Source organism: Hippocampus guttulatus, chromosome 3 (genome assembly GCF_054856545.1).
Source record: "Hippocampus guttulatus isolate MCC_2025c chromosome 3, RoL_Hgut_1.0, whole genome shotgun sequence".
NCBI lineage: Eukaryota > Metazoa > Chordata > Actinopteri > Syngnathiformes > Syngnathidae > Hippocampus > Hippocampus guttulatus.
The window spans coordinates 17,379,648-17,407,126 of NC_141263.1; the positions used below are offsets into that span (position 1 = coordinate 17,379,648).

General features: G+C 41.2%; 1 protein-coding gene across 1 annotated transcript in view; it reads right to left on the reverse strand.

Moving 5' to 3' along the window:
• Window positions 1-27,479, reverse strand: part of LOC147207693 (CUB and sushi domain-containing protein 1-like) — a 357,336-nt gene that overhangs the window by 261,488 nt on the left and 68,369 nt on the right. Inside the window, exon 2 of the mRNA XM_086107135.1 lies at window positions 5,262-5,478. Within this exon, the coding sequence (XP_085963261.1) occupies window positions 5,262-5,478 (217 nt within the window). The remainder of the gene's footprint in view (window positions 1-5,261; window positions 5,479-27,479) is intronic.

Here is a 27,479-nt window from a genome sequence, read left to right on the forward strand (position 1 = left end):
CACCTCAACCCCTCACCCCCAACCGTACATCCGACCTACTCCCCCCCGATCCCACGCTCCCTCTTCATGTTGCTCTTTGCTTCCCTTGCGGTTGTCTTGGATTAGTTCCATTGCCTGGTTATCTAGCGTTGGCCCATTTTTCACAGGAAAGCTTTGTTTTTACATTGCACTCGCACTGAAAGTGATGGGGTAGTGAAAGTTTGACTAGGCAAGCACACGTCTGAAGTTGCTGACAAGAAATATCTTTGACAGGTTAATCTGGGATTGTAATCAGACATGCAGAAAGAAAGACAAGATATTCTCCCTCACACATACACACTGTCTTTACTTTGCCACGTTATATCTTTCTCAAACATAGACATTCCCCAAGGACCGAAAAAATGGAAGGCAATGAGTAAATCAAATTTTGTTTTTTTATTGAACCAATTTATAGAAGAGACATCCACAGCCCCCGCCTGGGCATGCTGCTGCGAGAAACAGTCCATTGAATCTCTCCATGTTTTTTGGAAGACACAAATTGCGTAACTCCTCATGCACTTCAAACAAACTGTCAACATTTCCTTGGCACGGGCCGCATCCGCCAGTTGCTCATCCCTGATTTAAAATAAGAAAAAGTGATTGTTGCTCCAAGGCTGCTCCTACATATGCCTATTATTCCCACCCAAACTCAAAGCAATAAACATTCAGCAATTCGGTATACACGACTGAACAATACTGTTAGCATCTGTGTTAGCACCAAAAGACAGTTACTAGAATGTGTCCTGACATCACTACCTACACAAGTCGGTGACCTGACACTATTCTCTCCATATTACAAGGCAGTGTAGCACTTAACATGATTAGCAAGCATGCTCGGAGCCAATCAAATCAATACCAATCGCCCCAAAAAAATTTTTTAGCACGGCACATGCATACATTCTTCAGCAATACACCACTATTTCACAAGACCTGAGAAGAACCTGGGTCCCCACTTAGAGATGCCGTTTCAATAATTCACAGCGGGTAAGTATGAGAGATGGTGGCAGTAAAAAGTGTCGACGGTCAGCTGGATTTCACTCAAATGCATTTGATTTCAGTAGCGAGAAGTTGCAGAGCGGCAATTGAATAGAAACTTTGAAACATCTTCCTCAGCATATTCTAAAATGTTGCTACCTAGCCATACACGGCGTGGTCTGAGAAATCAAAGTTTTTCCATCAACCCTTCATTTCTCCTTGAAGACATAAAAAAAAGTTTGACAGGAATTTGAAATTTTAGAGGACTGTGAGGATAAAAAGGATTTTTTTTTTTTTTTTACTTCAGCAAGCAGGGTGCGGATCTTGGCGATTGTGGTGCAGAGACTTTTCTTTTTCAAAAACAAACAAGAAATCAAGATGCGCACACTGTTGCCATCTTTTGTCAGCGTGAGTGGGATGGAGGAGATTTACTGCTGGTGATGCACAGCTGTGTCCGCCGTGGAAAAGCCTCAGATGTCAGGTCAGCTCGTCTTTCCGACGAGATTGCTAAATTTCCCCACATAAGGTCCGAGGGCAGTTGCACTGCTGCCTGCGAGAGAAAGATAGAGCCGGGCTCCTCTTTCGGAACAAAAGAAGGCATTCAAGCTTCGATTGCTTTCCTCTGAATGACCGTGGGAGCCCAAACGATGGACTCATGTCAATGTTGAAAGAAGGCAGGTTTTAGGTCACAAAACAGACCACCACCACTTATAACACAAACACACACACACACACACACACACACACACACACACACGCCCCTAAAATAGAAGCAGCCAGAGTGAAAAGACCTCCACCACGGCTTCATCTTTGTCATTTGAAAAATCAATGAGGAAATGACAATAATCAGGGATCTTAATTACAATGGGGGAAGTGTCACTTAGATCAGAGTCGATTCTGAAATATAATAAGGTCTCACAACAAATTGCACCATGATCTAAAACCGTAATTCTCGACTGGTGGGTTGGGACCCAAAAGTGGGTCACGGACAGGTCCTAAAAATTTGCACGTGTTCCAAAGGTTCCAATGGTGCAGAAATATCACATTTCATTGTTACAGACTTCAACGTTAAGAGCATACTGTGTATTTGCAGTTGTCATGTTCATCATCACATTCTCAATAAGATGCTCTGAAAGGTCGAGCCTGAGCAAGCGTGGTTAAAATATAAAATTTGGTCCCACGGTTGAGAAAAAAATATATTGCTTTGAGAGGAGTGACCCAGCTTGGTTTGGTTTTTTTTCTTTTCTTTTTTCAAGTTGTTGATTAGACTTTTTTTTTTTTTTTTGCTATGACTTGAGAACGAAGACTTTAGATATGAGCACCTACTGGTGGCCGTGACTCAACTTGCTTTACAACTAGCAATAGTTTGACAGAATCTGGGACAGAGCCAGCAATGTATCTGTGGAGTCTGTGGATGGATGGATTTACTGTTAGAATTAAATATTCTCAACAAAAGAGAGACTCTTTTAGTTTCCATTCATATTTTACTTTTTTGTTCGTTTGCATTTTTTATGCAGTTAAAGTAAATAACTTGTGGCAGAATATCGTGGGATCTAAGAATTGTGTATCCATGTGAAAGCAGCAGGAATGTCACAGGTATCAAAATCTTTCCCAAGAAATGGGGGCGACCACCAGGCCCGCCAGAGTGTCACATAGGCTGACAATTAGCATCAATGTGGCAGTATTGTAAGGTTTTAAGCAACGGAACACAAACGGTAGAGCAACAATAATCACAGGCATCCAATCTTTCTCCTCAACAAAGAATAGAGATGGCTAACAAAGTTGTGACTTTTTTTTTTGATACAAATCAATTTGGCTCGGTATTACCAAGCACCGATTCATGTGAAATCAAATGGTACCACATTTCGATTCTAAGCGGATCCTTGTAAGTTGTAACTGTGTCGGGGTGTTAGAGTTGGTGATTTTCCACAACACACTACAACACAGCACCAGCATAATGATGTCGCTCACAAATGCTTTCACACAGACTAAAAATACGTTTCTGCATGTGCAGCAGCCTGCCACCAAGCCAGACACAATAACATATATCATTATGATGGTGAAGCTGCACACCTCTAAGCATGCTTTGATTCGGCACTGGTAGATCACAGGCATCAACGATGCAGTGTTCATGCGCCTATTTGAGGATTTTGTAGGAATCCACAATATCCTTCATTATTCACTGGACAAGTAGTCTATCTGTTGTGTTTGTGTGCCTTAAGATGCCCCAGATGGAACCGAAGCCCTGTCTTGTCAATACTCAGTTTTTCCTTATTCATTGCCATATTCGGGAACTGAAAAAAGGCAACCATCATCAATGTTTGAAATGAGCCACATGAGAGGAAAACAATCTAAATTATGTTACTTGAGCCAATCCAGTTTTAATCATTGGCAGTATAAAAAAAAAATGTTTGTTTATGTTTTGAAGCTATTGGACATGTATTTAAAACTGACAATTTGAAGCTTGCGGTGTAAAATAGTCATCATCATTAATTAGTCATCATTATCATGATCAGAATGAAAATGCTGCTTTCAACGGATCGAGAAAAAAAAGTGGAGTCATAGAAAAGAGCATCAGCTGGGAGGAATTTGTAAAATTGCACCGAGGGGGCGAGCACAAGTGAGCTGCTGGTACACTTCACTCTCCTGTTGTCTCGACACAGCTGGACTTCACTGGAGGCTGTTGGCACAGCTGTCAACTCACCTTGTGTGAGGCCTGCATGTGGAGCAAAGATTGTGCCAACAAGCTTCATGACGCACACGCACGCACGCACGCACGCACACATACACACTACGCACAAAATGACAGACATTTGTCTGATCGTGTTTTGCTTTTCATATTTTATGACGATAATGCGCATTTTAAAAAATCCCCCCCCCCACACACACACACTCACACACAAACTTAAATATGTAAGGGGCCGAAATGGTATTGCCAGAATATCTTGGTGAGCGAGCGAAGCATGGCGACATTGTCATCATCATCTGAATTATCAGTCAGTTGATACACTGTGTGGATAAATATGTGTATTTTCTAGAAGCTCAGTCAAGTCAGCAGTCCTTTTGTCCTCCTCTGGACAAACCACTAAATAGGTATTGTTCTCACTCAGAGACATAATAAAGCTGCTGGGTAGAACGTTTTAACAAAAAAAACACTGTTTTCCAAAACTGCACCAGCAAGCTCAAACACAACAGTATGTGCCTTCCCAGCTCATCCCTCCTACACACAAACTCTGCGATGAATAAACTCCCAACAGCGAGCCAAATCTGCGGACGCTTTTGTAACGACCCTTACTGCACTGCAACAATTTACCAAGTGCCGATGCTGCCAGTTTAGCAATGGCTTTTCACTTGTTTGGTCTGATCATATTGATGATGTGAAGATTGGCATGTCTTTGTGGCATGTTTAGCACATTCACAGAACAGGTCAAATTTAAGTTCAAATATACAACAATGTGACTTCAAAACAACTTCACTTTGAGGGTACATTGGTTTAAAAAAAAAAAAAAAGGTATATAGTATTTCCATTGTCTTTTAGGGTCGTAACATTGGTGGACGAGCCAGGTCACCCATCATCTGTTCACACTATAATCAATCCAAATGCTACAGTTCAAAGTCATGCGCAGTGTTAACTGTGTACAGAAATCACCAAATCTGGCGCACACATATACTCTGCAGTGGTGCCTTGACATATGACTTTAATATGCTTCAGGTCCACGCTCATAACTCAGAATTGTCATCTCTCAAATCACCTCTCCGCATTGAATTGAACAGAAACGCCATCGATTGGTTCCAGCCTCTTAGAAAGCCCAACAAAAAATGTGTTTTACTTTTAACATGAAAAATAACGCTCGACAATATTGTACTTGGTAAATGTATATAATATGAACAGAAGTACATCGAATGCAAATAATTAAATTGTATGTCTCAAAGGTATTTGGTTTTTCACCATGAAAAAGAAAAGCTGCAATTTGTAAATGCTAGTCCCAATTGACATGCTTTGGCAAAAGAAAATCTACCCATATCTTATGCTCGACAGTGTCAAGTGTCAAATCTAACGCAGTCCTCTTTTGCCAAATATGATGAAGAATGGAAATCGATGTTGAAAGAAAAGCATCGGTCCTCAAAATTCTGTGTCATAAGGAGATTATGTGTGACGGAAAATGTGTGTCCGTGTGTGAGTTGACACCGTTTACAGGTTAGAGTGACAGCGTCAACAGAAAAGATCACCACAACAACAACAACAAAAAAGAATTGACTATTCTTACCTCATTTTTAAGTTCCCAGGCGAAGGTTGTCCATCATATACAGACACCATATCAAAGTCTTCCTCTAGTGCGAGCGTGACGAAGGTGAGCTGGATCCTGTTTCGCTCCCCTGTTATTATCAGCCACGTACAGTTGGCGTAGTTGGGATAGCCGTGGGGGAAGCCAGGTGATTCTATCGTTCCGTTCAGGCCTTGGATTACACCACCACATGATTCAGCTGAAAGAAAAAAAAAAAAAAAACACTATCAGGACATGTGGATTGAAGCTTTTGGTCTCCAAATGGTATTTAAATATTTTCATAGTTCGCATAGAGACAATCCATCCCATTCCACAAAGGTTTTAGGAAATAAGAACAAAAAACAAAAAATAATTAAGTTTGATTTGTGTATATCTTGACATTCATGTCCAACACATTCCCACTCTAAGGTGTTTAATTCGAAAAAGTGCACTTTATTGAACAGACAGTAGTGACAATTAAATAGCATGAAAAAATATATTTTATGTGCCACATTTTCTACTTCATTCCAAATTGTGCTGCTCCTTTTGGTATGAAGGACGGGGCTACCTGGAGGTCATATATAACCGAAATATACATGTATATAAATGAGACAGTCACAGTGGCTCTCTAATCCACAGTCTTATTAGTCTTTCTTCCCAGAGGACAAAAATATATGCCTATGAGTATTTTAATATTAACTGTCTCCCTGTGCTGCTCCAAAATTGGTGTTCAAATATCTGTTGCCTCAGGGGTTTTAATTCCAGGACACTATTCATAAAGCCGTCTATGGCATTTGTTACCATTAAGCTGATTGAAATTCTCTAAAGCAATGCTATGTTGTTTATTTCTTTTTTCTTCTTTTTTGCTTTTGTTTTGTGCTGAATTTGACAATAAATTTCAACTCAGAATTGGTCACTCACTAATTCAGCCAAAACTGCTGCATGTTGTGAAGTGACAAGGGCAGGTATCGCAAATTGAAGATAAATTTAGAGCAAAAAACTTGCAAGTCAAGTCTGTCGCATTTCAAGGCATAATGCAGTATACATACTGTAAATACAAAGAAGACAGAGCACACAGAAATGTTATAATTAGCCCTGATTTGCAAGCTGTTAGAGTTCATTCGGTGGTCGTTCAACCAGTAGGGAGCTGCAAATCGCTCCTCTTTTCCATTGCATACAACATGATGATTGTCGCCGGTGGAGGACACAAAAGTTGGAATCAGACCTGAAATTGGCCTCGCGTACTTTGCACGGTGTGAGTGTGATAAGTCACACGGGATAGGCTCCAGCCGCCCTGCAACCACCAAGATGATAGCTAGTTGAGAAATAGCATTGATATTTGTATGGATGGAAGGAAATTAATATATCCGCATACAACCTAGACAAAAGTTGGGTGACTGTTGGGATTTTCTCTGATACCACTGGGCAACAGCTGTGCTTTTGCATGAGTGAGGGTCAATTACAGGCTTTGTATAATTAAAATGTTGCCTGAATGCTATGTAAAATGATTTTGAAGATGGCGTACAATGCGGCTTTAAGTGAGGAATAGAAGAAAGTCGGTTAATTAGCAATAAAGTACACTACGAAGGTGACCGTGCGCAAGTGCGTGTTCTCGGTCTTGGGGAAAGTCAGGCCTGCTGAAGAATAATCTGCAAAGTTAATTGACAACAACTGAATTATGCAAAGTTATGGGAAAGACGGTGTGCAAACTCCAGGTTTCAACACATCCGTAAATGAGCTCAGCAAACACATGCAAATGTGAAGACAGCAAATAACAACGAGCCAGTTTAAGACGTCAGGCTGTGTTCTTTAACCGCTGTTTTGCCAGCGTTATTAACAAAGCACCATCATGTATCCCTGCTCGCCTTCATCTTTCATTTCCTGCTGCTCTCCTTAAGCAAGACTTGGTACATTTTCTTCCAGACATCGCTGGAACATGCAAACGTACATCAGTGTGATTCCAGCATAAAAGTGAGCAGTAATTGTTTGTCAGATTGATTTATTAACCTTATATTATTGAGATAACTCCCTCTCTCACACGGGAACAACTCGTTTGTCTGAAAGGACAAGATCCAGTCAACCAAACGTTGACAAGCAAGTCTGATTTTCCCGTTTTTTGTTCTTTTCGAACTTGTTCCTTGCAGGTACCAGATGTGCCCGAAGCAACCCAAACCACACATAGCTAACTACATGCTGGCAGCCAGTGCAACAACAAAACACGTGCATGAGCCGTATATGCGCACACAAACAAACGTCAAACCATCTGGAGTGTCCAGATTCATTTCAGATTGTTCTCCGCTGTCTTTCCAGCCCAATTCACTTCTCGCTCTCAGCACTCGTTATGTATGTCTTTCATTAAATCTCCAGTTGTCTCCCTCTTCTGTTCGCACACTTTGCTGCTGCCAGATCCCAACTTTGGACAGATGGGACGTGTAGGACTTAGCAGATATTTGCATCACATCACATAACGTATTGGAGCAATGTACTCAGAGCAGAGCAATGAAATACTGTTTTGCTTTGGTGAGTTCAACCCAACCGATTTTTCATGCGTACAAATCTTCTGTGCAGCGTAGCCTTCATGAAACCAGATTGTCTAGTAGTGGCTGAAAACCATATGGGTGGTTCAATTAAGGACAAAGTACTTTGTCCGAATGAGCAAGAGGCGTGTTGAGACTGCGCATGGCTAAGCCTTCAATTTCTTTCAGTTAAGTGATCCAACGAAAGGCTAAAAACAATCCATTCCAGGTTGACAGTCAACCAAGTTGTACACTTTTTACAGGCATGTTTATGATGCTATGTAGTGAGCAAAGCTACAAGCGCCCTACAGTCAATGAAGGTTTAACTATACTGAAGCTAACCACCAGAGTTTCTTTGGCATTTGACTCAGCATGACTCAGATTTGTTCTTGGTTTTGCTGTTGGGTGCTTTCTACCGTCTTTGTTACCGATTTGTTGCTTTACTGTTATATATGTTAGTTGCTCCACGTACAGCACTTTGTATGCAGCGATGGCTATTTGAAAGTGATTTATAAATACATTTGAGTTGAATTGAGAGAAATGCAGCAAGCTAATCGACTGCAATGTCGATTTCTTGGCTGAATGCAGTGACAGCACTATTTTTTAAATTAATTAAAACACACAAATAGATACAGATAGATATGTGGTCATTATATATAACATGTTTAGGTTTTCTTATCTTATGTTACTAGCTAATGCTACTTCAGCTGTTGATGATTGCAGACTGAGTTTGTGATAACGAGCTTCACTGGCATTTGCTGGGCTAACTTCAGGAAATGTTTGGATATGGATCCTTAAATATGCACTGATGTCTTGGGTACAGACAGGAGCTTCTTTTCAGAGTTGCAGTCAACACCAGAGCCGAGAACTTTTCTGTGACGGCCCCCTAAGTAGCATGAAGTTGTTGGCAGTGGGGATTTACAAGCCTCACAAACCTCTGCCTCCTCCTCTGCCATTTTCTCCAGTTGCGCATGTGGCATAATCCACACAATTCATGGCCACCGTCAAGGCAGTAGGGTAGGCCTAAGCACTAGGATGCGATAGAAGTATGTAACGTGACATCAAATGAAGAAAAGCATATCAGGTTTACAAGTGAATGTGGAAATGTGATTCTGTGGATGCGACCGTGCTAGAAGATCACAAAATGAGCTTCACAACCGAAAAGCTACTTGATGTTGAAAACAACAACGCTGCGACCAAGCCACAGTATGGCACATCATTTAAAATAAGTTTGACACCCGTGCTCTAGTGTTATGGGTTGAATTACAAACCTCAAAATATATTGTCACAATATGTTCTTTTCTCCCATGCCAAAAATGTATCTCTTGATGTTTGATCCACTCCTGTCCAGTTGTAAAAAGGGTGGAGGGGGCACGCTTCTCACTTGGAGTATAAATAGTTGGCTTTTCCACACTAAACAGCGGGCTGGTGCAGTCCATACCAAGCATTGTGTCACCCATTAAGATCAAATATGTACATAGGTTGACATGTAGTGATGTGAATAACGATGCATGTTTGCAGTAATCACATACCAATCTACACAAATGCACACAATGGTAACGTGCAGAGAGTCCCACTGTGTCAGTCTTCATTAAAGCGCCACAGCAAATCTTGTTGCCTTTGATTTATATCTCATGGGTTTTGTATTTTTTCGCTGGCCTATTTAACATGCTATCTTTTATCTCATACGGAGTATATATCGCTGGATTCCTTGGACAAAAAAATTTTTAAAATGCAATCATTTCTGACTATAAAGTCACTCGAGCTCATTAATGGAGAAGGGCCATAGCAAAAGTCGACATGCTTCTGAAAGTATCAGCAAGCAGAGAGGTGGTGCACTGGAATAGAACCGGACCAGAAGGTCCCCAGTTCATCAATCAGACGGCATCTCTCTCATTCCACGGCATGCCAGGCCACAAATCAAACACATCGTTCTAAATTAAGCTGCGTGGAGCTATTGGCTGCAGCCATTCAACAATATCTATCAAAGAAGAGGTGCGGGAGCTTTTGTGTGACATTTCTTTTTAATTCCTTTCTGCAACCAGCACTTTCCTATGCATCACCCCCTCCTACTTTTGATGATCTCACAAACCGTGCATCTCCGTCACAGTGGGTTTGTCTCAATCTCCGCTCTCTCCTTCCATTCTGTAACTGTACATCCATCCCTGTCATCATGACGTCGGGATTACCAACATTGGCGCATCTCTTCTTCCTCCTCCTTGCACACGTATGTTTTACCTCTGTCCTCCACTCAACAAGTCCCCCCTTGGCTCTCTCTTTTTTTTTAAATCACAATTATTTCAGGATTAGCATGACTAAGTCTCCCGGTAAATCTTATTACTTTTCAACTTGGCTCTCTTACTGTTATCATTGTAATAAAACAGTAGCTTCCTCTGGCTTCTCTTTTGACGTCATTATTTCTGTCGCACTGCATCCCTTCTTTTCTCGAGTGTTAGCTTGTTTTCAATCCACCCACTCACCTCCTATATTTATCCCACAAAGAACAAATACCACACCCTCTCTCTGTCTGTCGGTCTTTTTCACCCCTGCCATCGCTTGTGCTCCCCTTTTGGCCCAATGTCACACAAGTGAAAGGAAAAAGGGCTGTAGTTAGATTGAAGCCTCGCAGGCACTTTTGCTGTTGCTAAAATAGCAGGATAATAGAGGGTGTCTGGCAAAATGGATGGAAAACGTTGACTCTTTTAAACTTTTTCATCATGTGAAACGCGCTTACAGTTCCACTTGTGTCTCAAAACGATAGTAAGAGCAAAATATGTTGCTCATTGCAATTTATTTGACGCAAAATTAATGTTGCAAGATACAAGGCATACCCAGTGCCCGGTCACCATGGCAACCAAGGAAGGAAGACATATAATTTCCCACCTGCTCAGGGGAATTATTGAGGCAATGTCCAGAATAAATCCCAATGACTGTCAGGAAAAAAAAAAATCATAAATAAAAAAGAGCAGCTTGGACGGACAATAACAACGATAGGTGAGATGGATGGTGTGTACATGTGTGTGTGTGTGTCTGTGCCTCTGTGTGCATGTGAGTTTGAAAAAATAAAAAAGACATGATCAAAGAAGCAATTAAGTATGAAGCCGGGACGTGTGCGAGAGAGAATTGCATGTGATTGCGTGATAGGCGCATTTGCATCTCTGTGTCTGCGCAAGCAGCAGAAAACACAAGCTTCATTTTTCTTACTTTCTGAGGGAAAGGCACCACTCTCTAATCAATCCGCCACCAACCTGCAATTCCAATGCTTTATATTTTCACTGATGAATAGGGATGTGCTGGAGTGCTTGAAAACAAAGTGCCAACACAAAATGCAAAACAACTTGAGGAAAAGCAATGATTTGAAAGCGAACAGAGGGTGTCACTGCTGCTTCCCATCATAACAGTCAAGAAAAAATGTCGCAAAATGATTTTTTTTTTTTTTTTAAAAAACAGTGACGGATGTGTTTTTCACTGAAGATATTACTGCCGCTTGATTGTTCATAGCCCATAATTCCATAATACCATTATTTGTATGCACTTCACCAGTTTCAGCAAAACAGAGTTTGTTTGCGTGGTGCTTTGGGAGCCGCAGTCTTTCCAGCAATGTTCGAGCACTGTGGGCGGTCTTATGGCGTGATAGCCAAGTGGGAGTGCAGGTGGCAGGCTAACCATTTTAGGGGTCACGCGGTCACAATAACCTACACGCCTACAGCCAAAATGCTGAGGTACATGCGGTTATTTGTCAAAGCCTGCAACCGAGGGATGCCCGGGGAAAACTTATTTAAACCTCCCAGTGAGGCAGCAGAGTGAGACTTCAGCTGTGGGGTGTTATCATGAGAATTGAGGCAGAGAATACATGAGAGATATTCTTCTGCGGACTTTTTTTTTTCTACTTTCAGACAGTTTACTCTGCTCGACCTATGAGACTATTTTATCTGCCAACATCATTGGATTGTGAGGAGTTTGTCAACTTGGACTTTAACCATCGGAGTGAAAAGAGTGCTCAGTCAACATAGCCTGATTTTTGGCAGACACAACCTTTGTGAAGGCATACTCCATCACAGTTGTGTTCATAATGAGGTTCTACTCTAGCCGCTTAAGTGCCCATCAAACACATACGATGGCGACAAAAGAGATTCATAGCTTTGTGAAAACAAAACTTTTCATTGTGAGTTTTATGCGTTTTCAATCGGTTAATAGAACTTTATTAAGAAAGCCCGCATCTTATTGAGCGGCAAAGGTTTTCAAGCGTATGCGCATTTAGCGAATGTTGTTGTTTTTTTTGTTTGTTTTTTCAGGATCGGATATGTTGCAAACTATTTCGAGGACATTCACCAGACATTCACAAACAGGTGTCATGGTTGCAAATTGTTTTTCTTGTCGCCATAAATTTTTGGACAGAAAAACTTTGCGACCATTAAAATTGCTGGTGCTGCGACCTTGAGCGAACCCTTGAGAAAAAAATAACATTCCTGAGGTACCCACACACTTGAGAACCTTCTCTGCTCTGTGAGACACAGCCTTAAAGTGATTTTCATGCAGAAGTTGCAACTCAGTGTCCAGCAGCCCTTGCCACAGTGTACACATCAAAACACCCCAAGGATCAATAATGATCGCGGTCTTTAAACACTTTTGCTGAAATGAGGGGAGATTAGGCTTCTGTTACCATGACAACTAGAGACAGGGTTACTGATGGTAAAGCTGTTGATTTTATCACTCGCGGAAGCAGCATTATATCACCTGGCCACCACATTCCACTAGAGAGTGGATCTGTGCATGTGGCGCATGCAGCAGATGCATCGAAAACAGAAAAACCTCCATCTCCCAAATCCAATCGTTGTTGGTGATCCTTGTGAGAAATCACAAACAACCATTATCTTCACATCGATGAATATCATTAATTATGAATAATAACAGCTTGGCGACAAGCCGACGATTGCTGGGATAGGCTCCAGCACGCCCGCTGCCCTGGTGAGGGGAAGCAGTTTCGGAAAATGGATGGATTAATGACAACATAATTGAAGGTACTTTGTGCAAACACGTTACGTCAGAAGTGTGTATCAAACTGGCAGCCCTTCACATTAATCAGTACCCAAGCAGGAGTTCTCAATTACGAAAAGGTTCGTGACCCCTAAAATAAATGAATATTCTACAGTGATGCTTATTAGAGGCTAACACTGTTAACCAGCTCGCTTTAGCATAGATTCATGTCATCTTATCTGTGATCTTTCAACAGTACGCGCTAATTCAAGTTCACAGAACTTTGATAGTCCAATGCTTTTCGAGGCGCTGACGTCCAGATTACAACACAGTGAAGACAAACATTCCCCAAAATGCCTTTTACACAGCCTGTTCAAATGAGATTTTCCTCCACTTTTTTTTCCGGCTCAGCGTTCTGAAAACAATCACAGACCTGGAAAGGCCTTCCCAAGTCTAGGCTGGGTTGACGCTGTGTGAATGTACCAACCAGGTGAGTAGATCAGGAGTGTGAACGTCATTTCTCCTGCCCTGTTTTGTCAAAAGCACCAGACACCGTGGCTTTTGCGCTGGCTTAAGGGGGGACTTTGCACGGCTCTGATGCGGCTAATTTGAGAGATCTCAGTGTAAAACAGACTTATTCCTGTTTGCAAACTGTGGAACAACTTCCTGCTCTGTATTACCTCAAAAAGAGTGGCTTTTTTATGCTTTCCTTGACTTTTAAAAGAGACGGCTACATGGGGTTTTTTCCTCCTATATTCACAAAACATGCACGTGAGGTTCAATTTGTCCCGTGGTTGGGAATATGAGTATGAAAGTTTAAGGTGAAATCTCTCAAGGGGCCACTCACGACAGAAGTTTCATCTGGTATGACTGTGGTCATAGGACACCGCTGACATCATCGTTCCATCAAGTGTGTTGGGAAAGGTTTCCCTTCAGAGTCTCCTGAAGTTGATCCTGTCAAAATCTCTTGGCTTTAGGTTTTCTCAACAGAGCAAGCGGCGTTCTGAGTCAATGAAGAGGAAACACACTCATATACACAAAACCATCAAAGTGGAAAAGATGTGCCAATGAAAGTCACTGATGCCTAACTGTCTTGGCAATGCATTCGCTAAGAAAAAAAAAAGGCATCTCCGTGCTCAATATTTAACTTCCCCTTGGGGTGAGCTAAAAGAAAAAATGTACGCGTTGCATTCTTGAAGAGTCAACCTGTGAATTTGAGAGAGAGCAGAGAGTCGACGCAAACACACATACCGACTTTTCCCCAAGTGTACTGCAGCAAAAAAAAAAGAAAAACAAAACAAAAACAACATTAGGCGTCGTCGGTCAAAGCTGAGTGAGTATGAAATCCACTCAGTCAGCAACGTGAACACGTCGGGTTCAGCCAGAGTAAGCGCTCATTCTTTTATGCGGTAATTTGTGTTTATGAGTCCGCTTGCAAACACGTTGTTGGCGATTGTGTGGCTCAAACCGCCACCCTGGTCAGTACTGGCTCACAATGAATTCACTGACAAAACACTCACACACACACACACACACATACTCAGAAGCCGAAAGTCACATTGTTTAATCATTTTCTGCTTCATGTCTTTTTCTCCGTCTCTAATCTGCTCCTCAATAAAGTTATTTCTCCCTGACAGTTCAATCAATTTCATCCAACAATAATGTGTCTTTTATTGCAACACAATATTTACTTTCGGATATTCCGCTGAATGAGATCAAAAAAAAAAAAAAAAAGAAAGGCTTTTGGTTGTTATTGTCTTAAGTGGAATACTGCTGTTTTCATTGCTTTGAAGACACCTTCAGTCTGTCATTTTCTTGTTGCTAAAATGTCTTTGTGATTGTGATTGATATTTGCTGTTTCACGTTTATATCACGCTTGGATACTTGCATCAACAGAGACAAAAATAAGTTTGTTGTTTAGTTAGTAGAGCAGAAGATTTTCAACGTTCCAAACACCTTATGCTTCTGGGAACTAACGAAATACAAACACCGGCAGTTCCTGAAAATAGACACATCCCAATATAATACACCCCACAAAAATCACTCTGAAAAAGCAGTTTTGTTGTGTTTGTTTGTTTGTTTTTTATCTGTACAATACACTCCCTGGATTTGCTGGTGAAACTGAATTATGCAATAAAAATTCCAAATAAATCCAGTGTAAATGCTTTTAAATCCAGGTTTAAAACGATGCTCTGTTCCCATATCTAAGTCTTTCAGAGCCGTTTTTTATTTCTTTACTTTGCTTTTAAGTGGCAAACTATTTTGTTTGTAAATGGTTTTAAATTGTGTGCTTGTGTATGAAATGTGATATGTTAATAAAGCTGCCCTGCCTAAAGATATCCATCCATTCATCCATTTTCCGAACCGCTTTATCCTCAGTAGGGTCGCGGGGGGTGCTGGAGCCTATCCCAGCCGTCTTCGGGCAGTAGGCGGGGGACACCCTGAACCGACTGCCAGCCAATCGCCGGGCACACATAGACAAACAACCATTTGCACTCACAATCACACCGAGTGACAATTTAGAGTGTTCAATCAACCTGCCGTGCATGATTGTGGAATGTGGGAGGAAGCCAGAGTACCCAGAGAAAACCCACGCAGGCATGGGGAGAACACATGAAGGCCGGGGTCGGGTTTGACACAATGAACTGCTAATTTAACTGTGGTGATTCTGGGCTTTAGGACTCAAAGATATCCTCATTGACGATTTGATATATATGCCTCAGCACTTCTGGTCATTAGTTACGCAGAGACTCTCCCCCGTTTTGGATTGCAGGATTTAATAATTTGTAAATCAGAACGAATAGACTTGATATTAATGTAATATTACTAATAAGGTCTTTGTCATGTTTGTAGGTCAAAGCAAGAAGGTTGAAGTCATAAAAAAAGTCAGAGAGAAAAAAAAAGCATGATAATAACGATCCATTTACCTTCTGGTTTGTTTTGTTGGATCTACCAAAGTTGGCAGTAAACCGCTAAAGGATTAGATTTTGGTGGAGTTGACGTTCAGTGCCTCTGGTTAAATTTCACCAGTAACTAGGTCATGTTGCAACAACCCATATTACTTTTAATCTAAATCTCTAGATAAATGATTTATGAGATAATGTCAATCTGTCTAATTTTCTTTATATGATGACTAAAAACTGTAAACATCTCTCTCTCTCTCTCTCTCTCTCACACACACACTCACTCACACTCACTCACACTCACTCACACTCACTCACACTCACTCACACTCACTCACACTCACTCACACTCACTCACACTCACTCACACTCACTCACTCACTCACTCACTCACTCACTCAAATCCAGCTCTATAATTATTTGGTCAATGACCCTGTTCAAACTGCCAGTCCCAAATCCAATTTTTGTCATAACCGACTTGGATTCGTCTTAACTTTAGGGAGCAAAAAAAAAAATCTAAAATACGATTGAGCAAGACACATTCCAAACCACATTGGAGAGGTGGTTTGAAAATTGTATTTTTGCATGCGCATCTTCGGTGGATTGTCTGGGCCCTCACTAATCAAAAAACATTTGTAGGATTCCAGCTCAAAGTGTACGTACACAAATGAGGCAAGTATAGGCCACTAAACGGAAGCTTGCCAGGCGACTCGGAGGCATCGCAGAACCAGTTCTTTAAGACCAGATCTTTGGGAAACACCTGAGTAGGACTGCCTGATGGTACTGTAATTGGCCACATTTTGGAGAAAATAAAAGATACATTTGACTTCATGTCAAAACTTGTATGATATCAAATTAACGCAAGACATACAGGAAGTACAATTTTACGACGGACAAAGGACGGTGGTGAATAAAAGTTCACGTGAGACGAGAAAATCTCGTCTCACAGGTCTGGTCCTGCGAGGCCCCCTCGTGGCCTGCCAAACTTCCGTTTAGTGGCGTGACCTTGCATCCTTTTTTTTTTCCATGCCCGAGATTTTGAGTTGATGTGCTTTGGATTTCTGCAGTTTTTATTTATACATACAGGTATATATTTTGCATTTGTTTAGTGGCTTGTAATGTCTCCTTTCACTTTTCTTGCTGCGATTGCAACATTTCTTTCTTGTGTTTATGTTTTTTTTTGTTTGCATCATTCCTGTGTTTGCAGCGTTTGGCTGTTTGCAGCATTTCTTACTTGCAGCGTTTTTGTTTTGCAGTAGTTTTGCGTGGGGGATTTTTCAGTCTGCATGTGTGTTTGTCTTTTTTTTTGTTTGCATTTTGTTTCTTTGTTGTTGTTTGCAGCATGTTTGCTCGTCCGTCTCAGCCACCGAAGAAATGTATCCTGAAAGGGAGGGGTGGGAGTTTCACAAATTTCTGGGTTCAAAGGACATGTCTGATCGTCATGAAAGGGAGTGGCTGACTGCCTGATGTGAAAACCGTTTTTGTGTGGAGAGTAAATAGACATGACTGCTTTCGTCTCCTCATCGCATCATTGACCGCATCACAACAATACATTCCTTACTTCACCTAACTGCATCGCAAATTTGCCCTAGTTCCAAAATCTACACACACATCGGCTAAAGTTTCTGTACATTTTTAAGGCAGCCTTAAAGTTGCTGCAGTGAAAAATAAGTGTCTCACGTCTCTCAAATTTGATTTTCGAGTGGTGTTTGTATCAGTTGCAGCAGAACAAACGACAGTGCGGACAGTAGAGCGTCAACATTTGCATGAAGTATGAACAAGGCCGATGCAAGTCCGCAAAATCAATTTTTAAAACAACTTTTTCATGAACACTGACATGCAAGATGTATCCATCTATGCCGGTGACGTACAGTGAATGGCAGAGCAAATAATTGCTCTTCCAAAAATTGCAGAAGCTAATAAATCCGTGTCCCCACGTTTCCATTCATACAACACAATAAGACACAATTGTTTCCTGCAATTTTATATGCTTCACATTCACTAGCCCATACTAAGTAAGTCAATTTTGTGAGTAAATTAAGATGAGCTCATCATTAATGAAGGATTTTTTTTTTGGTGGTGAACTGTGAGATTTTTCTTTTTTTTGAGTAAAATAGTTGCCTTGGTTCAGTAAAGGCTAGAAAACACTGGTCTAAATTGAAAGGTAACCCACAAAGTTTTATGAGAGAAAGCTCTGCAAGCACTGAAAAGGAAAAAGCACAGACAGGGTCGGAAATAATCACATTGTAAATTATTTAGCTTCCCTTTCTCCAGTGAATTAATTGGGTTCTGTCAATTCTGATATTTACCTAATTAGTTCTATCTGCAATGGCGTCTTTTCCTGTCAGACTTCCACTGGAGGTAAAGCTGACTTAGCAGGACTGCAAAGAACGTCGCTGCGTCACCGTCAGTGGATGTCATCTTTCTATTTCACTCAGCCTGTGTGAAGATTATTTGTCTCTGTTGGTTTTGGGAGCTGGAGAGACGAGAGATGAGCGAGACAGAGCGAAATGCTCTGCTGCACGATTTGGTGTCTCTGTGTGTGTCCCTCAGTAAAGAAAAAAATAATAATTACATTGCAGCCGTAAGTATACCTGTATCATTCCGATGTCGTGCCGTCAGGTGACTTTTTGACCGTCTGTGTCCGTTATTATATTTTAATGTGACCCATATCGTATATTTATACATTTACTGCAGACCAGAAACAACCAGAAATACGCCTCAAATATGTATACGCCTCAAATGTGAGGAAATAACAGTGTCAAAGTGTCGAAGCAAGTAATCAATACTAAATTAATGATATTTTTTGAAAATGATATTTTGTTGAATGGGAATGACTCGTTCCTCCATTGGATTAAATTAAAGTATGATTGCCATACTGACCCCAGATGGAAATTCATGACTCAATGGCCACACACACACGCACACACACACACACATATATATATATATATATAAATATACACATTTTTTAATGTGTGTGTATATATTTTTTTTTAATGTGTGTATATATATATATATATTTAAATATATATACACACACACACACACACACACACACATATATACAGTATCTGGTTCTGTCAATTCTGTACCTAATTTGTTACATCTGCAATGGCGTCTTCTACTGTCAAATTGGGGAGGATCAAAAGCAAGATATTCCAAGAAATTACAAGTGACTCTTAATCCAGAGAGAGGAAAAGAAAGACAACAAAGAGGCAAGGATGAATTAAAACAACATGTAATGAGTCAGAGAGAGAGAGAAAGGAGAGGGAGGTGCTCTTTGCATCTTATATACTGGTCCTTGGGGCTGATCCTCTATATGCTGCAGTGTGATTTGCTATTCATCTATAGGGATGTTGATGTTTCACATGAGCTTGCAAGGTGTGCTTGGGAAGGTAAATCATACATAGACACTGACACGAAAATACACTCGCATATAAATTAATTTGCATGGAAAAATAGGAGATGAAACGGGAAGCTGGAAAACAAACAAGAGGAATGGGAGCCTCCCTTGTCATTGACACACCTGTGGGGAAGGCAAAAAGTGCAAGGTCAGCCCCAAGCCCAAGCATCGTCTATTCATTTGCAATATCGTTTTTTGTTTTGGTTTTTTTGGCAGTCACTTTTCATTGAAAGTGCTTTTGTGTAGTTGATACACAAAATAAAAAGGAAGGGATGGTCATTACTCCAGCCACAAAGAAATGCAGATGACATTTTGGCCGCAATCAAATTCACTGTCCTGCTAGGAGTAGATAAGTTTTAACTCACGTTTGACCGGAATGGCATTACGCTGGTCAGGAAAGTATTCTCTTGTGTTATCCCAAATGTACGCCATGGCGACATCGCTGCTGGCGTAGTTGTTCCATCCAAGCAACGATGATACAGAGTTTAGGACTATAACCCATCTATTCGTAGCTTTACAATTAAAATTGATTTATGTTGAGGAACAACAAACTTCAGGAAAACAGCAGAAGCTAATTTCGCTTTTATGGCAATTTGCAGTTTCTTACAACCAGCAGTGCAAAAACTGTAAAATGCCAGTCATTATTCTGCGTTATAATAGGTCACTGGAAACTCCCTGCGTGTGACGTTGTTTCATTGTGCTTATCTTTAAGAACTGCTTTGCAAGCGAGCTTTGGTTTGTGGGCATTAGCAGTAAAGCCCTGCGGGGTCATGAAAAATATATTTAAAACAGGGAGAATGTATATCACAGTTGTTCCTCACCATTATATTATAGTGGGTGGGAGAACCTACAGTAGATCTCTCATTGCATCAAAACTGAGCTATGACTGCAGGTCCCCCCCCCCCAATCGGGGTCCAGGGCCTTGTCCGCCCGGGATATGCTCCAGCAGTAGAGACAGTGGATGGATGAATGGAGGTGTTTTCAAATTTTTTTGGGGGGGTGGTTCAGTCTGAGAAATCCTTCATGCTCCACAAGATGAGTTGAGTAACTTGAGTTATCGTTGTGCTCCCTTGCAAGACGGATGTGCAATATTTTGAACGTCAAATTCCTCTGGCACAAGACTTTCCAGAAGGTTTGGGCTGTGTTTTGGTTTGTATTTGAAATGAATAATTTCATTGTCGTTACAATAACGACGACAAAGTACACCCACTGTGATAAATGGGCATTCGCTTTGCTTTGTCATAGTTTGCAAGGACAAAGAGCAAGTAGCTAAGGGTTGCATTACTGATCATAATAATATGAAGCCAGTGGTTACATTAGATATTTCTTGTCAGTTATCATGTCGCAGGACACATCGCACTGTACGCAAGTTTGTAATATGTCACTCAGCCCATCGCTACATCAGAAAGGCTGACTCACAGCAGCTATGTTGACGTAGTCCATTTGTTTGCTCCAACTGTATAGTTTCCCACCCGCATATTGTCAATGATGTTATTTGGAATGGCAGCATGACCCCATGAATGAAGGAACAGCACGTTGAATATTGAAGTCAACGTGACCCTGTGTGGTCAAAGTTGTTTTGTACTCACGATTGAATTGCTGATTCGAACCACATTGTATTTTTGAAAATGTTTTGTCATGGAATATCAAATGCATGTATATCTCACAAATAGGGTTCTTACTAGAATGTGGCTTAAAACAGTAGTCCCCAACCTCTTTGGACCAGGCCGCGGCAGTCCATAGCTAAAAATGAAAGAATTAAAAAAAAAATACTTGTGCTTGGGTACTTCCGGTTTATTTATTAGCCGAGGCTGAAAAATAGTTTATTTTGAAAAGTGAGCGGATTCTTTCCATTACATCTGTGTGACAGATGATAATTGTCTTGGTTGCGGTAAGGCTAATATCAAACCCAAAAGCGAGCAAGATGCGGAAAAAAAAGTTTCTGCGCCATGGGGAAAAGCCCAAGTGAGGATTCAACACAAGCATCGATGCCCAAGAAGAAAACAAAACGTACATTTCACAGACAACACCAGGAGACCTATTTGAAATATGGATTTATCACGACAGCTGATTCCCACGCACCAAGCCTGCTCTGCACAACATGCGGTGAGCAGCTTCTCTAATGAGTCAATGAAGCCTTCAAAATTGATTTGTCAACAAATGTAAGTGCCTTGAGAGTGTAATACTTGCTGGCTAACCCCAAAGTGCAATGTCTTTCAATATTGGGGAAGAATTGATACTTCCCGTAACTAAAACAGCGATGTTGTTACTCTTAATATGGTGTCGCAAACAAAGATACAAAACACACACACACACACACACACACACACACACACACACACACACACACACACACACACACACACTAAATGCACTTTAATTGTTGTAGCATTGCATTCTTTTGATAATAATATACTTTTTGTCCAAATAGAAGATTTGATTCATCTGCAACATATAATACTAAGGTCAAATGGACATGACTCATTTCATCCTTTCATCACAAATCAACAATTCCAGACAGACACATCGTTTCTTTCCCATACATAATGTATTTGAGATCAAAAGATGTTGATCTGATGGTTCATGATAGGTGCCAATAATAACCTCCAAGTAAAATTGCCTCTCTCTGATGTACGCTGCCGGTGTGCTGCTGAAGTGCTTAGAACCTGTCGTCATTAAATTGACCAAAATGTGTCAGTCACAGCCGAGTGTGGTTGAAGAGTGGGCAATGAAACAGACTCATGAGAGTGGAGCCCTCTAAGGAAGTGTAAGGTGAGGCTGAGCGGAGGAAAACAATGCGGAAGACAGAATGAGAGCAGAACGTAGAGAGATCCTGGAAAGTAGCAAGCTGTTTTGTTTCCAAAGGAGGATATTGGGGAGAACAGAGGAGCAATTCCAGTACAGAGGAGAGCGTGGGTGTTTGGGTTTACGCCAATTCTACCCCCCCCCCCCTCCCATGTAAACAACCCAATGTTGTCAGTCTTTTCACTTTTATCATCTCCTGTGCCCTGTGTCCTGGTACATCTCCTTGGTTTCTGCTTCAAGCTCGGGTACTCTCGCTTGAGGGTTCTGGACAGGATCTTAACTGTTCCCAGTATTGCACTCTTCTGCACGGAGATGTCAGATGTGGTTCCTGGGATCTGCTGGAGCCATTCACCCAGCTTATGGGTTACTGCTGTCATGATCCAGTCTTTTTTGCTTCGTTTTTCAGGGACAGGATATTTTGTAAAAGTACTGAGACGCAGTTCGAGTAATTGAGAACTGCAGCTTCAGAATTGCTTGGAAAACAGGAGAGAAGTAAAGACCCAAGCAGCTGTCTGCAATCTCCCAATGAGTCTGGTCTCAGAGGGGTGCGACTCCCAAGGAGCATGACATCCTGTCACCATCGCCTTAGCATTATTCATAAGCCCCTTTCTCCATATTTCATTTGCGCATGCACGTACACACACACACACACAAAGTTTCAGTTTAGAAAGAAACTGCTGTTTGCGTGGTGGATGTTAGATTTATAAATGTATTGAAAAGGGTGCAGAAAGCATTTTCGGACAAACTAAAGTGCAATCAAACCAAACATAACCCATAGTCTGAATGTGAAAAATTAGAAACTCAAAATAAGAAGCAATACAGTGATGCATGTTACCCTCTTTGCATTTAGGTCAGGATCACACAGGAAAGAAAGTTGAGAAAGCATAACATTAAAAAAAAAACTCAATTGGTTGTATTCTGATCCCATCACAATTAGCGGTGTGCACCTTTGCAAACAGATAGCTGTCATGAATGATCAAATTAGAAATCAGATCATTTGTGTCTGGCTTCAGGTTACGTTGGTGTTCATTGTAGATTTTTTTATGTCGAAATAGTCATGGCATTGAAACGAAAACAACATGTGTGTTGTGTTTACATCTGTACTACTTAGCTAACACACCTAGCTAACAGTGGACCGTAGCAAGGTTGTGTCAGCTGAAAAGATACAGTATTTCAGCAAAACTTCAAAACATTTACCAAATTAAATTCAAACCACAGATGACAAATAAATATTATGCAAGCGTAAGCTCACAACTAAATCCATTCATTGGGCTAGAACAGGAAAGAAATATGAATTCAGCTACAAAACAATGCTGCTGGCACACATCATGTCACCAAAATCCATCCACAGGAAAAAAAAATTGGAATTAAAACTTCTTTGTTGAGTTTGAGTACATTCTCCAACTTCATAAGCCTTTTTAACCTTCTTAACTGCAATATAAGTGTATAATAGGTTAACTAATGGACAGTAAAACTGAACAAACACATTTGTTAATCACCATAAACATGTGGCAGGCACTTGGGAAGTGAGTCTCTTCACATAACTACTACATTTTCAACTTTTGGAGCACACCTATGAAAAAAAAATGTCCGTTTACAATGCTGCTTTGGTCATGTTTAACTGAGCAGACAGAGCAGAAAGACTTTGCAGCACTTTTTACTGTAACTACAAAGTACAATTATTTTGTATGTCTTGGCGACCACGGTTAAAAATATGGTTATGCCAATCTCTTGTTTGTGTGTGTATATGTTTGATACCAAATACTCGAACCCAAAATAAGACCCCATCTTTGTCCACGTGGTTTTGTCCAAGACATAAACTCCAATTAGACGGCAATATGCGGTTTTGGTCCTCGAATGTGATTCCACTCCAATTCAACTCATGAGAAATAACCTCCAGCTTGTCTGGGCCGGATGCTAATTTGAGATCTTTAAATGGTCTTCCTCCTTAAACAGCAGTGACCTTTGTCTGCAATATTCATCGTTTGAAGGGCAGCGTGATGCGAGATAAAATGTGACCACCTATTACTCACAGATGTATTGTGCATGAACACTTGTGCAAAGGCAGCAGGTTAGTGTTTACAAAATTGTGCATGTAATAAACAATGAGAATATTTTCAAAGTGTCTTGGCAGCGTAAGACAGAAGCAGCGAGAGGAGCAGAATTGCAAAGAGGTTTATGCAGCCATATAAATGATTAGATTCATAGGGGTATAAAGCCATTGTATATTTTAACGATTATTGATAGTGAGGGAGAGTGAGATGAGCAGGAGCAGAGAGAGATAAAAGGAGGGAGGTTGAAGGATCAATGGAAGAAAGACTGGTACTTAAAGAAATGAAAAAGTGACCACAGATGAGTTATGAAATGGCTCAATCCATGTCACCGTGTGAGAGGACAAAGAAGAATGGACGCGGAAAGAAAAGAATGAGCCAAGCGCCGTGTTCTCATCAGGTAGCGCAAGCAACAAATCTATGAAAATGTGATGATTATTCCTCAGCTATCCATATCGCAAACTGGCGCCCAAAAAGAAAAAGACAGCTCTTTGTGGTGTGTTACTGCACCCATTTAAACTTTTGTATACGGATAAGAATATGTGCATACAGTTAAACAAATACTGTATGCTTCCTTATTAGTGATGAAATTATGTGGGGGGGGGGGGGGGGGGGGACGACTTAAAGGTCCTTTTGTGCAGACGCCTCCATGAATCGTAATTTAACAAAGAAAACAACTAAATGAAATTGGATTTTGTGATTGACTGTGAATATAAAAGTTGACTGCATAATTGATTCCTTTCGTTTAATTTTCCTCACTGAAGTTAACTCAATTGTTGAAGCGGTGAAATGCCTCTCTCGTCTCCAAGAAAGTCCGTCGCAGAGCAACAAGACTCCCAAAGTTACTCTTTTGAAATGTATCAAAATTGCTCTCAATTATGGACGGACACAATATTAAATTATAGAATTATATAGTTTAGTGATTCGCTGATGGTGTAGCCGTACACACGCCCGGACTTGTGTGCGAGCAGCGTGGTATGGGTTCCCACTCAGTGGCGGTGTGAATGTAGGTGTGAGCGGTCGAGTGTCTCTCTCGGTGCCCTGTGACTGACTGGCGACCAGTTCAAGGTGTAGTCTGCCTTACGCCAGATGTCCGCTGGGATAGGCTCCAGCAACTCCCCCACGACCCTGTTCAGGATAAGCGGTGTTGAAAATTTATGGATGGATGGATGGATGTATAGTTTAGTCTCAGTTATTTGTATTTAATGATGAAGAGATGCATCGCTCGAAATGACACATCATACAAAATCAGCTTTTATAGTATTAACTGATTCAGGTTACACAATTCTGATATTTTCACTTTGAAGTGGCCCATGTAGCACTAGGCACAGAATGGGAGAGGTTGAGAGTGGAGTCAGGCCTCTAAAAATCGGATATGTACAGTATCTGATATCGGCAAAAGCGAGCATTAAAAAAAAAAAAAGCAGATTGGCAGGCCACGTCCACACCGAAACCGAGATGATTTCCATTTCTAAAATCGTCTCGTTTCTAATAAACTCGCACACACTGAAATGAGTGTGCCCACACAGATGCTGTAATGCTGTAGTACATTGCTAGGCCTGAAGTGGCACTGTAATGTAGCGCTGCTACAGAAAGTCACCAAAAACAGAGATGAGATAGCCAATGCAAAGCAAACATACTCACAACACTGGCAGGAAACATGGAGATAGCATAAAATTAGACATTGGTGTGGATTGACGGCAAAGTTGAACCTCTGCTTCAAAACAAATGTCCAGATCACTGGCAAGGTTAAGAATATCCAACACGGTGATTTTATTGTACTCGTTGGTGGTGTGAGCGCACGTTGATTTGAGAATGGGGATTCCTCATTCATCGTCTCAGGAAAAGATATATATGTTGTACACATAAAAACACATTTTCAACTTTGTTTACTCCGGCAGTCTTTTTTTTTTTTTAATGATCGTATTCGAGCCACAATACGCTAATTTGGTGTCGACAAAATGTAGACGAATAAACTTTTGCAGAAACACTTGCAGTAAACACTTTTCTGTGACAACGCGAGATTGACAACATTTGTTATTTGTGTTTTTTTTACTTCCTTTTTGTTTTCCGTGTCAGCTTTTAAGACCTCGGTAGGACTCATTTACCTCCTCCCAGTGGCAGCTATAAGATGGTAGGTGCTGCGATTTTTGTTTTGCTCCACTGAGCTCGCAACATAATTCAAATGTGCTGAGTAGTTAACTTGAATAATAGCTTTTTTCATTTTTCCCAAGGAGAGGAAAGAGATGTCTGTTTTGGTTGAGGCAGTTATTTGTTTCAACGACAATAATTAAGTGTGGTGTTTCTGTTTTGAGAGGCCCTTACTTCAGGAAACAAAGGCATTCGAGGTTAAATGACAAAATTAAGATTTGAAAACCGCCATCCTACTCGTAATTGTGACATTTTAGAATTATGTGTCAAAATAAGTTTGAGAACCAGCTTTGTGAATTCTTCCTTTTTTTGTGTCTCTAACTGCACTGTATGGAACTATTGATGCGGTTTCAAAATTCAAGGTTCACTTATTCTCTCTCAAAAACATGAATTCACATTCAGGGAATAAAAAAAGAAAATTATGATTCAAGTAAAATAAGGATCAATTCAAACTTTCTAAAAGAAAAATTGCATTGTGCCCACTGCGAAGCGGAAGTCGCTTACATAACCGCACGTTTGTTGGCTATTGTGATACTTGTTGGCTCTTTGTCTTTCTGCTTGGCTCTGGACGAAGGCGGACGCTTTTTCGCACAGCTCCTGCCCCCACCCCGCACCCCCTCCCTGCTTGCCACTTAGTCTTTGTGCTGTCTTTGTCTAACTTTTTCCTAGCCTCCTACTGTATTTTCATCCGAAGAACTAACCATGGAATTAGTTGGCTGGTCTCTCGATGCAATCGACAATTTTTTTTATTTTTTCGACGGAAAGAGCAGGCAGTGGGGAGCCTGCTTGCCCTCCGGGGACATTTGCTGCCGGATACACCCTGGATCCATGGAGAAAGTGGAGACCGGTGTGCCTGGCAATACTGTCCGTGGAGGATGTGGAAGACATCTACATTATTGGCCTTTTGATAACAGGTATGCTGCTGTTTGGTGTTGGCAGCTCTCTGTTCTATCGCAAAATTCAACCGACGGGAGCGGCTTTATTGGAAGTGAAGAGGCTGCCGGTCATTCTGGATGGTTTGGCGCGAATGTCCAACACTCAGACTCAAGCGGGGATTGAGCTCAACCGCAATATTGTTGCGGTTTGGAGCGACTCCGCGCGATCGACAACAACATGGAGAAGGTGTAATCCGCGCTGTGGAAAGAGTTTTCGGATTCGGGCTGATCGGCGCCAGTGAAGAGATACAGACCACGGACTCAAGGCTGTCTGAAATTGTTGGCGGCCGTCCCTCCAAAACAAACAACGCTATCTGGCCTTTCCCCTGGATGGAAGTACGCATGGAATCTAGGGCCCCCACCATCACCCCCCTCCTTCTCGGCCATGGACTGATAAGCCGGGACTGTCTTCATGATGAGCAGACCTCGACGAAGCAGCTATGACCTGTACACGCATACACATACACAACTGGACAA